The sequence below is a fragment of the Oryctolagus cuniculus genome, chromosome 20 (assembly GCF_051225735.1).
Source record: "Oryctolagus cuniculus isolate XC-2025 breed Fujian yellow rabbit chromosome 20, ASM5122573v1, whole genome shotgun sequence".
NCBI lineage: Eukaryota > Metazoa > Chordata > Mammalia > Lagomorpha > Leporidae > Oryctolagus > Oryctolagus cuniculus.
The window spans coordinates 13,862,975-13,875,611 of NC_142886.1; the positions used below are offsets into that span (position 1 = coordinate 13,862,975).

At 43.6% G+C, this 12,637-nt stretch overlaps 1 protein-coding gene across 18 annotated transcripts in view; it reads right to left on the minus strand.

The window, feature by feature from the left end:
• Positions 1 to 2,124: 2,124 nt before the first annotated feature.
• SLC38A6 (solute carrier family 38 member 6) overlaps positions 2,125 to 12,637 on the minus strand; it is a 69,709-nt gene continuing 59,196 nt past the window's right edge. For 9 of the 18 annotated variants that reach the window (XM_089322584.1, XM_017349424.4, XM_002719547.6 and 6 more), the window contains 6 exons: positions 11,360 to 11,439; positions 10,927 to 11,027; positions 4,490 to 4,614; positions 3,233 to 3,377; positions 3,027 to 3,121; positions 2,125 to 2,851 (listed from right to left, as the gene is read on the minus strand). In XM_089322584.1, coding sequence (XP_089178710.1) covers positions 2,771 to 2,851; positions 3,027 to 3,121; positions 3,233 to 3,377; positions 4,490 to 4,614; positions 10,927 to 11,027; positions 11,360 to 11,439 — 627 coding nt within the window. In that variant the 3' untranslated portion in view covers positions 2,125 to 2,770. Of the gene's footprint in view, positions 2,852 to 3,026; positions 3,122 to 3,232; positions 3,378 to 3,782; positions 5,968 to 6,139; positions 6,212 to 10,926; positions 11,028 to 11,359; positions 11,440 to 11,571; positions 12,243 to 12,637 lie in introns of those variants that run through there. The other 9 variants (XR_016226765.1, XR_016226769.1, XR_016226771.1 and 6 more) reach the window with 9 other exon arrangements.

The following is a 12,637-nucleotide window of genomic DNA, read 5'->3' on the forward strand; positions in this document are numbered from 1 at the left end:
TTGTTATTAGTGATTGATGTTGACAACATTAACCCACAAGCTAACATTCAATTTTGTATGTAAGCTTGATACACTGATCTCTTTGAAAACAAAAGATTAATCCCATAATATTTAAGAACACTAAAAACTTCTGCTTTGTGAAACACATTGTTAAAAGAATGAAATGGCATGCCACAGACCGGGAGAATATCTTTGCAAAACACATATTTCATAAAGGACACACATCTAAAATATACAAAGAGTAGCCGGCGCCGTGGCTCACTAGGCTAATCCTCCGCCTTGCAGCGCCGGCACACCGGGTTCTAGTCCCGGTCGGGGTGCCGGATTCTGTCCCGGTTGCCCCTCTTCCAGGCCAGCTCTCTGCTGTGGCCCGGGAGTGCAGTGGAGGATGGCCCAAGTGCTTGGGCCCTGCACCCCATGGGAGACCAGGAGAAGCACCTGGCTCCTGCCATCGGATCAGTGCGGTCGCCGGCCACGGTGGCCATTGGAGGGTGAACCAACGGCAAAGGAAGACCTTTCTCGCTGTCTCTCTCTCTCACTGTCCACTCTGTCAAAAAATTAAAAAATAATAAATAAAATATACAAAGAATGCTTAAAACTCGAGAATGAGAAAACCACCCAGTTAAAACAGTGGGCAAAATTGTTGAATAGCTATCGTACCAAAGAACATATGCCGATGTTAACTAAGCATGGCTTATTTAGATGCTCTATGTTCTGTCATTGGGGAACTGCAAATTAAACTGGGATCCACTACGCACCCATTCGAATGGTGAAAATCCAAAACACTGATAATGCCAAATGCTGGTGAGGATGTGGACAAAACAGAACTCTCACTCACGGCTGGCAAGAATGTAAAATGCGACTACTTTAGAAGGCATTTTGGCAGTTTCTTTCTTTTTTAAAGATTTATTTATTTATTTTGAAAGAGTCAGGGCTGGCGCTGTGGCACAGTGGGTTAAAACTGCCCACATTCCAAATGGGCACTGATTTGAGTCCTGGCTGCTCCATTTCCGGTCCAGCTCTCTGCTAATATGCCTGGGAAAGCAGTGGAAGGTGGCCCACATCCTTGGGCCACTGCACCCACGTCGGGGACCTGAAGAAGCTCCTGGCTCCTGATCAGCTCAGTTCAGCTCCAACCGTCGCAACCTTTTCAGGGAGTGAACCAGCGGACGGACGATCTCTTTCTCTCTGACTCTCCCTCTCTCTCTGTAACTCTGGCTTTCAAATAAATAAATAAATAAATCTTAAAAAAAAAAGTCTTAGAGAGAAAGAGAAATATTCTATTTGTTGACTCGTTCCCCAGATGGCCACAGCTGCCACTGTGGGGCCAGGCCAAAGCCAGGAGCCAGGAGCTGCTTCCAGGTCTCCCACGTGGGTGGCAAGGGCTCAAGCACTTGGGCCGTCTTCCACTGCTTTCCCAGGCCATTAGCAGGGAGCTGGATTGGAAGTGGAGTAGCCAGGCTAAGAACTGGTGCTCATAAGGGGCTTTACCTGCTAAGCCACAGTGCTGGCCCCAGCAGTTTCTCAGAAAACTAAATATATTCTATATATACAATGCAGCAATTGTACTCCTTGGTATTTACTCAAATAATTTTACAACTTACATCTCCATGAAAATGTGCAAACAAATGTTGACAGCTACTTTAATCATAACTGTGTGAACAGGTAGATGACACAAACTGTGGGACAGCCACACAGTTGCAGTCTGTTTACTGCTAGACAGAAAAAGCTTCTCAGGTCATGAAAAGGCATGGAAAAAAACTCAATTGTACATCACCAAATGAAAGAAACAAGTCTGAAAACTACATGGTCCTAACCATGTGGTATTTTGGAAAAGGCAAAGTGACGGGGGCAGTGACTGCTAAGAATAAACCCTAATATCGACAAGGGCTTCAGTTAATAATATCAACATTGGCTCACTAAGTGTATCAAAATGCTACGCTAACGCAAGATGCTGAAAACAGCACGGCCTGCAGGTATTGTGGAAGTGAGGGAGTGGATAGGAGCTCTCGGCACTTCCCACTCAACATTTTTAGAAACATGAAACTTCTATAAAAAATAGTCTATTCATTTTTTTTAAAGCCTCAAACAAAAGATTGACACAATTCAAAGCTCATGACAAAATATAATTAGAAGGTTTTTATTTTTATTTTTAGACATTTCTTTGCTTCTTTATTTGAAAGGCAGAGTGACGCAGAGAGGAGAGACAGAGAGAGAGATTTTCCATCTGTTGGTTCACTTCGCAGATGCCTGCAACAGCTGGGCCAGGACAAAGCCAGGAGCACAGAACTCCAGCTGGGTCTCCTGTGCGGGGGTGGGGGGCGGGACCCAGCACTTGGGCTGTCTTCCTGTTTCCTCAGGCACGTTAGCAAGGAACCGGATCTGGAAGCAGAGCAGCTGGGACTCAGGCAGTCCTGGGGACTCCAATACGGGAGGCAGGCATCCCAAGTGTGGCTTAACCAGCTGAGCACCACCGCCTGCCCCGTGAGGGGAGCTCATTTTGGTGTGAGATCTTTTGAAATCCATGCTTCTCTTTCCTAGCAAGCTTTGCCATGAACTTCTCGTCCGTTTAACAGTGTTCTGAATTTATCTTTTATCGTGGTTAAAAGTAGTACACTCCGACCCTCTTCTACACAGTGCTGCTTCGCTCTGCTTTTTCTGTGACTGATTTTTATAAAAATATTATTTTTTATCCAAGGTGCTGCCCAGAATTATTCCATCTTGCATATGGAGGTAAACTATGCTTCAAAAGAAGAAGACAAGATTTCTTTCATTTATTAATCCAATCAAAAATGATGAGCGCTAAGCTGAAATTCCCAATCAAAATTCCAGAGAGGAGCAAAACAAATGCCTGTGGAAATAAGAAAAAAAGACCAAAAAATTAGAGTATTTTAAAATCTCTAACCTTACCCATGGATATATTTTATATTTAAAAATATTACTTTTTGACAGACAAAATAATATAAAACAACAAATTATTTCTTAAATATACAAATCTTCAAAGAAAAAAACCAAAAACAACCTACCCCAAACTTTTTCCTTGAGAGAAAATCCTCTCTGCTGAGTTTCAGATAAAACAGTCCTGGGAACACAAAGATCAAACACGTTGATGTACTGGCCCCTTGAAGTTAGAGGGAAAAAAATAAAAAAGAGAATGTTGTTGAATTCAGATGTGAGCCTAACAATTTCATCCATTTTATTATGCGGATTTTTTTTTAAATACAAAACTTACCAACGACACCGAAAACATTCCTAATGTCAGGAACATATATTGCAAGTAAAACAATGGTAACGTTGAGTGCTAGAGTGATCAGAAAATGGCGAATCCACGAGAACGGGAAGTTGGAGAAAAAGATCATCGTTACAGCTTTTCTGGCCTGTGTATCAGAGAAGGAAACAGGTTTAGGCAAAGAGGAAGTATCAGAGGCAAAATATTTGACGAAAGAAACCCAACCCATGCACAGTACCCATGATATTCTTAGCCTCAAAACCACTCAGATTTCAAAAACTACAGCATACACTTCATTCTGAATTCTTTGTGCACATAATAAGTGAACTGTTTATACACACAAACCTTGCTGTGTGAACTTCACAATAAAAATTATTTTGGTTGGATTCTAGACAATATTTTCACAAGCAATTTTTTTAGGTTGCATAACTTTAAAAATTACCAACAATAACGAATGTGTGATGAAATCTCAAAGAATCATTAAATTCAAGAGACTGAAAAACAAAGCTGCAAAACGGAAAAAAGGAATCACGCCATGGGAAGCACCACTTACTGGCTTCGGTGATGTCATCTGCTTCATACATGTAAACAGGGGAGAGCTCACTACCCCACCCAGTGCTCCAGGGGCAGCCGGCAGCCACAGCCCACGAAAGTCTGTCCAGCCCCACCGCATTCTTGGAGCTGCAGACCCCGAGGGAGGAGGCAAACAAGTCTCCAAGTCCCAGCTCACTGTTCTGAGATTCAAGACATCCAAGCCAAAGCAGTTATGCCCGAAGCCTTTGTTTTCATTTGCTCGGAAATTCTTCGGATTCTTCTGTGTCCCAACTAGATGCAGAACAAAATCTGTCCCTGCCCCTTAAGTGATAATTCTAGAGCAAATGAAGTATGTTGCCTGAGGTTAAACTAGAATATCCATGTGAAAATATATCTACAATAAACCAGAAGGGGCGTATTTTTGCAGGCTTGACTCTTCTCTCTTCATGCACATTCTTCTGACAAGAGAACACAGACAGGGAGGAACAAACCCCACGCTTTAGCACCACGCTCTGCAAACCGGAGACTGACTCTCGAGAAGCACGACAGCGTGGCGTGCACTGTGACCTTGTGCTTGCATGGGGCCTTATGCAGATGCGAGGTCTTTGACCAATTCCTGGACAAATCCAAAAGATGGACCAGAATGGCTGTGATTCAAATGTTCTAGTCAGCCAAGAATTAGTGCTGTTGCTCCAGTAAGCGACAAGAGCCTTGAGGCACACTTACAGGGAAGTGGATTAGGGGCACCGTCAAAAGCACAGCAAACAGCAGGCACAGCTTCACAGTCATGAGGACAACATCACGCGGCAAGTATTTACTATACCCTTGCAGTAATTCTGGTTCCACTTTGTCTGTGAGCGAGAAAACAGTGAGGGTCACATTAGGAACCACATCCCACGAGGTCAGTGATACCAAAATGATTTTCCTTTCCACTAATGGATCAAAACAGATGTTGTGTTCCTACTGCCAAATCCATCTCTGGCTTTTTTCCTTTCTATGAAATACAGAGACATTATTAGTTAAGTGTCTTCTTGAAATCTGTAATTCTTTTCATCTTTAATGAAATTAGGAACCAGAACGAGCAGGACCTCTAAAATTATGACAATGAACATTGATAAAATATATCCTTTTTAATGGGGTCAGCGTTGTGGCATAGAGGGTAAAGCCGGCCCCTGTGGCACCGGCATCCCAAGGGGCACTGGTTCTTACCTCAGCTGTTCCACTTCTGATCCAGCTCCCTAATGGCCTGGGAAAGCAGCAGAAGGTGGCCCAAGTGCTTGGGCCCTTGCACCCATGTGGGAGATCTGGAAGAAACCCCTGGCTCCTGGCTTTGGCCTTGCCAGGCCCTGACTGTAGCAGCCACCTGGGGGAGTGAACCAGCGGGTGGAAGATCCCTCTCTCTCTGTCTTACTCTCTCCGTAACTCTGACTTTTTTAAATAAATAAATATATTTTTAAAATATTTTAGGAATATATCCTTTTAAAAACTTTTCCATATCTGAGGGTCTTGAATTTTAATGTTGTTTTTCTGTAAAGTACTTCTAAGTATAACTTTGAATTTGGTCCCTATGACAATATAAGCAGGTGGGCTCAAATATTAAATATTAAAATAGCAAATGACTTGTCCAAGGTCATACAACACACAGGGGCTATACCCTCTGTGCTAAATCGTATTCCTCAATACCACGATATTTTTCTCAGTTTTGAGCACGCAGCCTGCTTCATCAACACTTTATCTGTGGATCCAGTCTATGAAAGCGGGAGTGAAGTGGCGAGGCAGTGACTCACTGGGCGGCCGTGACAGTGACAGTGACAGTGACAGGACAGACAGGCCCCGACTAGGCTGGCCTCCAGGGCTCTTCCATCCCCCCAGGACAAGTTGCAACTTGTACTTAACACAACATGGTGCTTTATAACTTGAGGATATGTTCTAGAAAGAATGCTTTATGGGAAATAAAAAAACAAATCAAACATGCCTCTGTTGTCAAAGACCTTAAAGTCTAAAGGGGAGAGATGACAAGCACACACAGATATTACAGAAAGAACGCACACACAGTGCTATGGGCATTCTAAAGCAGGACATGCAGAGCCATGCCTAAACGTCACCACGGAACTTCTCTGCGGGTCGCACTCCGTTCCCCCATCTTTACACTGACTTCCGGTTACTGAGAGCACGCTGTCTGTGTATTTGTGGTAAATTCAAAGCTGTGGGGGGAGAGATTTTCTAGATTCAAGAAGCAGCAGTAGGGCACGTGCACTTGCAATGATGAGCAGCGCAGTCCACACCACGGTGGCCGACACACAGCGCGCCGCCGGCTGGACTGGGGAGGCAGGTGGCAGGCCTGGGAGTGCTGTGCGGATCCAGCCAGTCACCTACTGTGTGTGGGTCTGCATTCAATCTGGCAGGCCCCAGAGACGTAGGGAAGATTCAAGAACAGCTCGCTGCGATCTGGACCAAGCAGGGGTACGGGTGGAAGGAGAAAGAGACTCAAGTCAGGGATGCCAGGTAGAAAGCTACTAACACAATCCATGTAAGGGCGTGAGAATCTGGGGATGGGAGGGAAACGACCGGTCTAGGAGTTAAACACTGCACACAACGCGGGTGTAGGTGACTAAACAGGAGATTATTAAGAAGAGCCAGGAAAATCTGGTTCCTATTTCCACATCCGTGAGATAACCTCCCAGTCTTTACAGAAACATGGCAAACTATTTTATTTCCATTTTCTGAATCATAAAATGAGCTATGAATACTTCTTGCTTAGCAGCTTCAAATGGTCTGGCCATTACACAGCACGTGAGCCCTGGTGTGGTGCGCCAGAATAGTACTTCTCTCTTCCTCACCATGTAATGCTCTAATTTCCTAACAGGGTCACTATTATTCATGTGGGGACAGACTTGCAGGTCTCTCTAACCTGACAGAATTCCCACACTAAGTAAGCCTTGAAAGCTCTGGATAAAAGGATCCCAAGCAGTTCTCGCAGCCTGAAGAATCAGATTCATCACAAATTCCAAACAAACGTCACATGTGCACATCCCACCTCCCCAGGAGGGAAACCTTGCTGCTCGGGGAGTCACTGTGTTCTTAGCTGAGCCCTAACATATGTAAGGGATAGAGTGCCACACGCCCGTCTGGATCCAGACAAATCTCCACAAAGCTCACGGGGCCTCACAGCGATCTCAGCAAGTTCTGGATGCCACTGAAGTGCGGCGCTGTGCTGTTAACTCAGCCTGTCACGCAGGGCATGATGACCACAACCAACATAAGAACACTGCACCAGCACTTTCCACCCCTAAGACAAAGGGCTCCTGTTATCCTGAGATACCAAAAAGGTTTTCCTTAGTTATGACCAACTGCCAAAAAGAATCACCGAAGATAAAGTTAGTACCTGTATCTTTTGTTTTTAGAGAAGGAATTACTTTTGTATCATTGTCTAACTACCTGCCTACCTACCATGTAGTTTTGCTTCATGTATATAAAATTTGCATACTCTGAAGAATGCCCACAGGAGAAAGGAATTAAATCAGAGACAACTAATAGCTTGTCCTGATAACTGGGTAAATTCTTGTTTAAGAAACATTTTGTTTACATGGTGAAAACCTTCAGCTTTTGTGTTCAAGCAAAAGTGATAGACAGACAGATAAGACAGATAGATGGATGGATGCCTGGAGCTTATGTGACTTAAGTTTTCCTAAAAGTTCACTTCAACAAAAATGGAATGAAGGAAATCTGGATTTACAGACAGAAAAAACTAGATTCGAATCTCATCTCCATTATTCATTTATTGCAGATACTGGCCCAAGTCCTCAACCTACATGAACCTATGCCCACTTTACAGAGCTGTTACAAGAATTAGGTGGCTCACTAGGCTAATCCTCCGCCTTGCGGTGCTGGCACACTGGGTTCTAGTCCAGGTCAGGGCGCAGGATTCTGTCCCGGTTGCCCCTCTTCCAGGCCAGCTCTCTGCTGTGGCCAGGGAGTGCAGTGGAGGATGGTCCAAGTGCTTGGGCCCTGCACCCTATGGGAGACCAGGATAAGTACCTGGCTCCTGCCATCGGATCAGCGCCGTGTGGCCATTGGAGGGTGAACCAATGGCAAAAGGAAGACCTTTCTCTCTGTCTCTCTCTCTGTCCACTCTGCCTGTCAAAAAAAAAAAAAAAAAAAAGGTTAGGTGATGTACGTAAAAGGCCTGACACTGACACAAGTGTTAGCTCCCGCCTCCCCGTCCCTTCCATCTAAGCTTTCTTACGATTCAGTCCTAGAAGCCTGATGGCCCACGCTATTGATTTAACTATTTCTCACCATCCTCGACACTGGCAGGCCATCTGAAGTTCTTCCAGAGATGAGAGTTCCGCTCATCTACAGGGAGCAGAAGGCCAGTTCTTTTTTTTCTTCCCCCTTCAATGTTAAAGATACAGTTGAGCATCCCTAATCCAGAATGTTCTAGAATGTGTCTTGCTCTAGAAAGATTCAGATTTTAGCTGTTCAGATTAGGGAAGCTCAAATGATAAAGTCTACACAAAAATTCCAATGTCCAAAAAAAAATTAAGTCTAAAACATTTCCGGTCCCAAGAATTTCAAATAAGTAATATTCAATCAGCAATACTTGTGCCAGATGACTATTTAATGTAAAAAATATACACAACTATTCTATGTTAAATCTTTTTGAATCCCACACAGCAAAGGAAATGATCAATAGAGTGAAGAGGCATCCAACAGAATGGGAAAAAATACTGGTAAACCACCCACCCAACAAAGGATTAATATCCCAAATATACCAGCAACTAAATTTAATTAGTTAAAAACTAATTAAAATGTAAAATAAAATAAAATACTTTAAAAAGTCTTTTTGAACCCCAAGAAATCCTGCAATAGTATCTTATTGACACATAAAAGTCTTATTAAATCTGTTTTAAAAACTAACAAATCCAGGGCCTGCACTGTGGCTTAGAAGGTAAAGCTGCTGCCTGCAGTGCCAGCATCCCATATGGGCACTGGTTCGATACCCGGCTGCTCCACTTCTGATCCAGCTCTCTGCTATGACCTGGGAAAGCAGTAGAAGGTGGCCCAAGTCCTTGGGCCCCTGTACCTGCATGGGAGACCTGGAAGAAGCACCTGGCTCCTGGCTTTGGATAGGCACATCTCTAGCCGCTGCGGCCAACTGGGGAGTGAACCAGTGGATAGAAGACCTCTCTTGACCTCTCTCTCTCTTCCTTTCCTTCTCTCTCTGTGTAACTCTGACTTTCAAATAAATAAATAAAAAAAAAAAACACAAACAAATCCAACAACCAAAAATACAGCATATATATTTCACGTTTTGTTTTACTAGTAATGATCAAAAAACCCAAGAATCTGTTGTAACTGTCTTTGTAGTGTAGCCCGCAAGGCACCATGCTCACTCTGGAAATAACGCCGTTCCTGATGGTACACATAGAATTCCAAATCCCAAACCCAAACGCCAGCAAAAAATGCAGTAGATTCAGATTCACGATGGTTTTATTACTACTGAAATAACAACAGATACAACAAAACAAGGCCATTTAAGCAATTACAAGTTCCTGGAAGATAATACAGCACTTCCTGAAAAGTTACCATACTTATATTTACTTAAAGACAGGAGGAAGAGCAGTACAGTGCTGAGACAGAGTGTCTGAAACTACAAACTAACTATGATAATAGTGATGATGACGATGGTGATGATGATAGTAACGCACCCTGAGCAGCAGCTCTCATTTCTGGAGGACTCACGTCCTATTCCAGGCACTTACACCTCACTCACTTCTGCCTCAAAGCACCCATGCACAGTTATCCTCAAGTTACAGAGCCGGAGACACAGACTTCGCAGCGTGAACGCTCCTGTTCAGACAAAGTAGGAGCAGAGGCGTCTGAACCTGACTTCCTTCCACCAGGGTTAGGAAAGGAAGCCATACGCAAAAACTGTGCCAGCACTGTCAGACCTGGGGAAACTGTGGGAGAGAAGTCAAATGACGTACCAGTCACCCAGAATGCCTAAATCCTGAAACACGTGCACAGGGCTACCCACCATGCACTCAGAGTCAAAACTGTTGAGCACCACCAGAGTAGTAACAGCCAGTCCCAGCGGAGCGCGCGCAAGGGCACTCAGAAACGGACAAACTGAATGCGACTTACAATGTGTTTGTCTACAAACTAAGTAAGAGAGCTTACAATTTTTTCTTGTTCTAGACTTTTCTTCTTAAAATTTATTTATTTATTTGAAAGACAGATTACAGAGAGAGAGAGAGAGAGAGAGAGAGAGAGATAGAGACAGAGACACCTTCCATCTGCTGGCTTATTCCCCAGATATCTCCAATGGCCTGAGCTGGGCCAATCTGAAGCCAGGAGCCAGAAGCTTCATCTGGGTCTCCCACATGGGTGCGAGGGCCCAAGCGCCTAGGCCATCTTCAGCTGCTTTCCCAGGCCATGGCAGGGAGTGGATCGGAAGTGGATGCCATGCTGCAGGTGGTGGCTATACCTGCTATGCCACAGCACTGGCCCCTGTTCTAGACTTTAAAGTTTTACTTTTTCTTCAGGATCTTATCAAGAGAGAAAAAAATTCCAACATACTGAGTAGGCAGATTTTCCAAAGTAAGAGAATTTGATGTTCATTTTATGAATTTACAAGAGTTTTTCAAACGTTGAGGAGAGAGGTCAGGGTGTGTCATGGGGTGCCCATCTGCTGAATGCTGTGACACAGTGCAAAGCAGTGCGTTCGATACCTCTGAGTACAACGCAGCCCAGGGGAAAATCCTTCCCTTTCTAAGCTGTTCTTCAGAAATTAAGATGATTGATTCTCCCAACCGCCAAACTTCTGAACTGGACTCTAATTACATTGGATTTGCATTTAAAAAATCATTACTACACATTTTCTCTTATGGCAAGAGATCAGCATCCCTAAGCCTGAAGGTGCACTGAGGTGTTGAAGGAGACGCTCACATGAACTCATTGATCTGAAGCTCGATCCGCCTTCCCCAGAGACAGAATCGACACTTGAAAGCCTCTAGAGCAGCCCTGGAGGGGCCGCGCTGTCAGCCGGCGGCCTGAACAAACTCCCTCATTAAGAAAGGCAGAAAGAGGATCTACAGTGAGGCGTGAGATCACCTACACGACAAGTCATTTTGTTATCCATAATTAAAGAATATACTCACCATAAAAAGTGAGGTACCCAAAGAGCGCAGAGAGAGAGTAAATGAGGAAACTTAAAGCAACTGCTGCATTGGTGACATTCTGCATTCTTTTCTTTGAAGGGCTAAAAAACAAAAATGGTGAAAGTGTAGCAGTGATCTGATTTACATAGAAAGAAACAAGTATCTCCAAGCTAGCCAAGAGAATTCCTTCACTGACGGTCTAATCCATCCATAAGTACACACTACAACTCCAGTCTCAAATCAGCACACAAAGGCCAACAGTCTTGCAGGCCATAGTCTCAACCTGGACAGAATTCACTCTTGGCTGTTTCATTTTAAACTAACCCTTAGAATGCAACGATGGGAGGAAAAGATTCCTACGAGAGAATGACATTCAATCTGAAAGCCCTAAAGGGAAAAAGACACACAATACATTTAAAATACTTCAGGATACCTTTCAAGTTCACAGTAGATGGGCAAGATTGAGGTGTGGCAGAGAAATGAAAAAGCCATGGTTGGTATGGCATAAACACTCTGAAAAAAAGTTTTGAAATGACATGATTAGCAAATGCTACCGTACTGAAACCACATTTTCATTTCAACAACAAAGTCAGTCCTCAAAGTCAACTTGGCTAAATTTATTCATCTTTCATGCATTTATTTTTTACTATTTTTTTTAAAGAGAGACACATGTACGGCCACCAGCAGATGTTTTACTTGATAGCTGGCTTGCCCGTACTATTCAAAATTTCTTGGCTGGCTTCCCATACCACGTTGCTTTTACCACAATCACTTCTGCATTATTTGGGCATGATAAAAATAATTTAGGGAAAATAAATAATACTTAGGTTAAGATAAAAATAATAATTTAGCAATGTACTTACTCCAATTCTCATTTTTTCCTAATGTATGCACAACTGAAATACATTTATTACCATAAGCAACAGCAATAGTTAAGACTTTTGAATCTGCCTTCTCTAACTCTATCCAAGGGAACACTGAAAACATTAACCACGTCTTCCTACCAACAACATCTCCGCCTAGGATCTCTTAATGAAATGAATATCATTTATTCCAGACTATAAATTTTTAGAGACCCAATGGAACGCACAAGTGTATGTTTTATTTTGTTCTTAATTATTAGAATACTTAACAAAAGTCAGTACAAGCTATAAAGTACAACGGTTACCAGTGCAGTGGAAACACCGTCTTTACCAAATGCACGGTGGTGATTCATTTTCTCTTAACTGACTTTAGACTCTTCAGCGAAAGAAGTTCCAGGTGAAGACCCGTGTCTGGGGACACAAAGCCTGGACTCCTAAAGTACCTGAGCAGGGCTGGGAGGAAGGAAGCTGGGCTGTTTCCTGACGCTGGATTAAGGGAATGAGAGTTTAATTCACAAATTCTCTGTTTCATATATTGCTCAATTTCCTGGCTTGTCAATTACCCTACTCAGATCTTGAAGGCACATGGAGGTCTTTACGGGTCAAAGATGTGGGAAGCTCCCTTGTGGGGCCAGAGAGACACTTTTCTCATTTAAAAACTAAAAAGGGAAACTGCATGGAGTAGCCACACCGGCACACTACTGTCCTCCACAAACAGAGCTGTGCGTGGGCTGAGGGGCTTCCAGCACCTGCCACCTGCGGAAAGTGGCTGTTGGCTGGATCAGAAAGTGTGGATGTGCGGCCCTAGCAAGACTGCACAGCCCACCTGCTCACACCTCCTGTCTCCT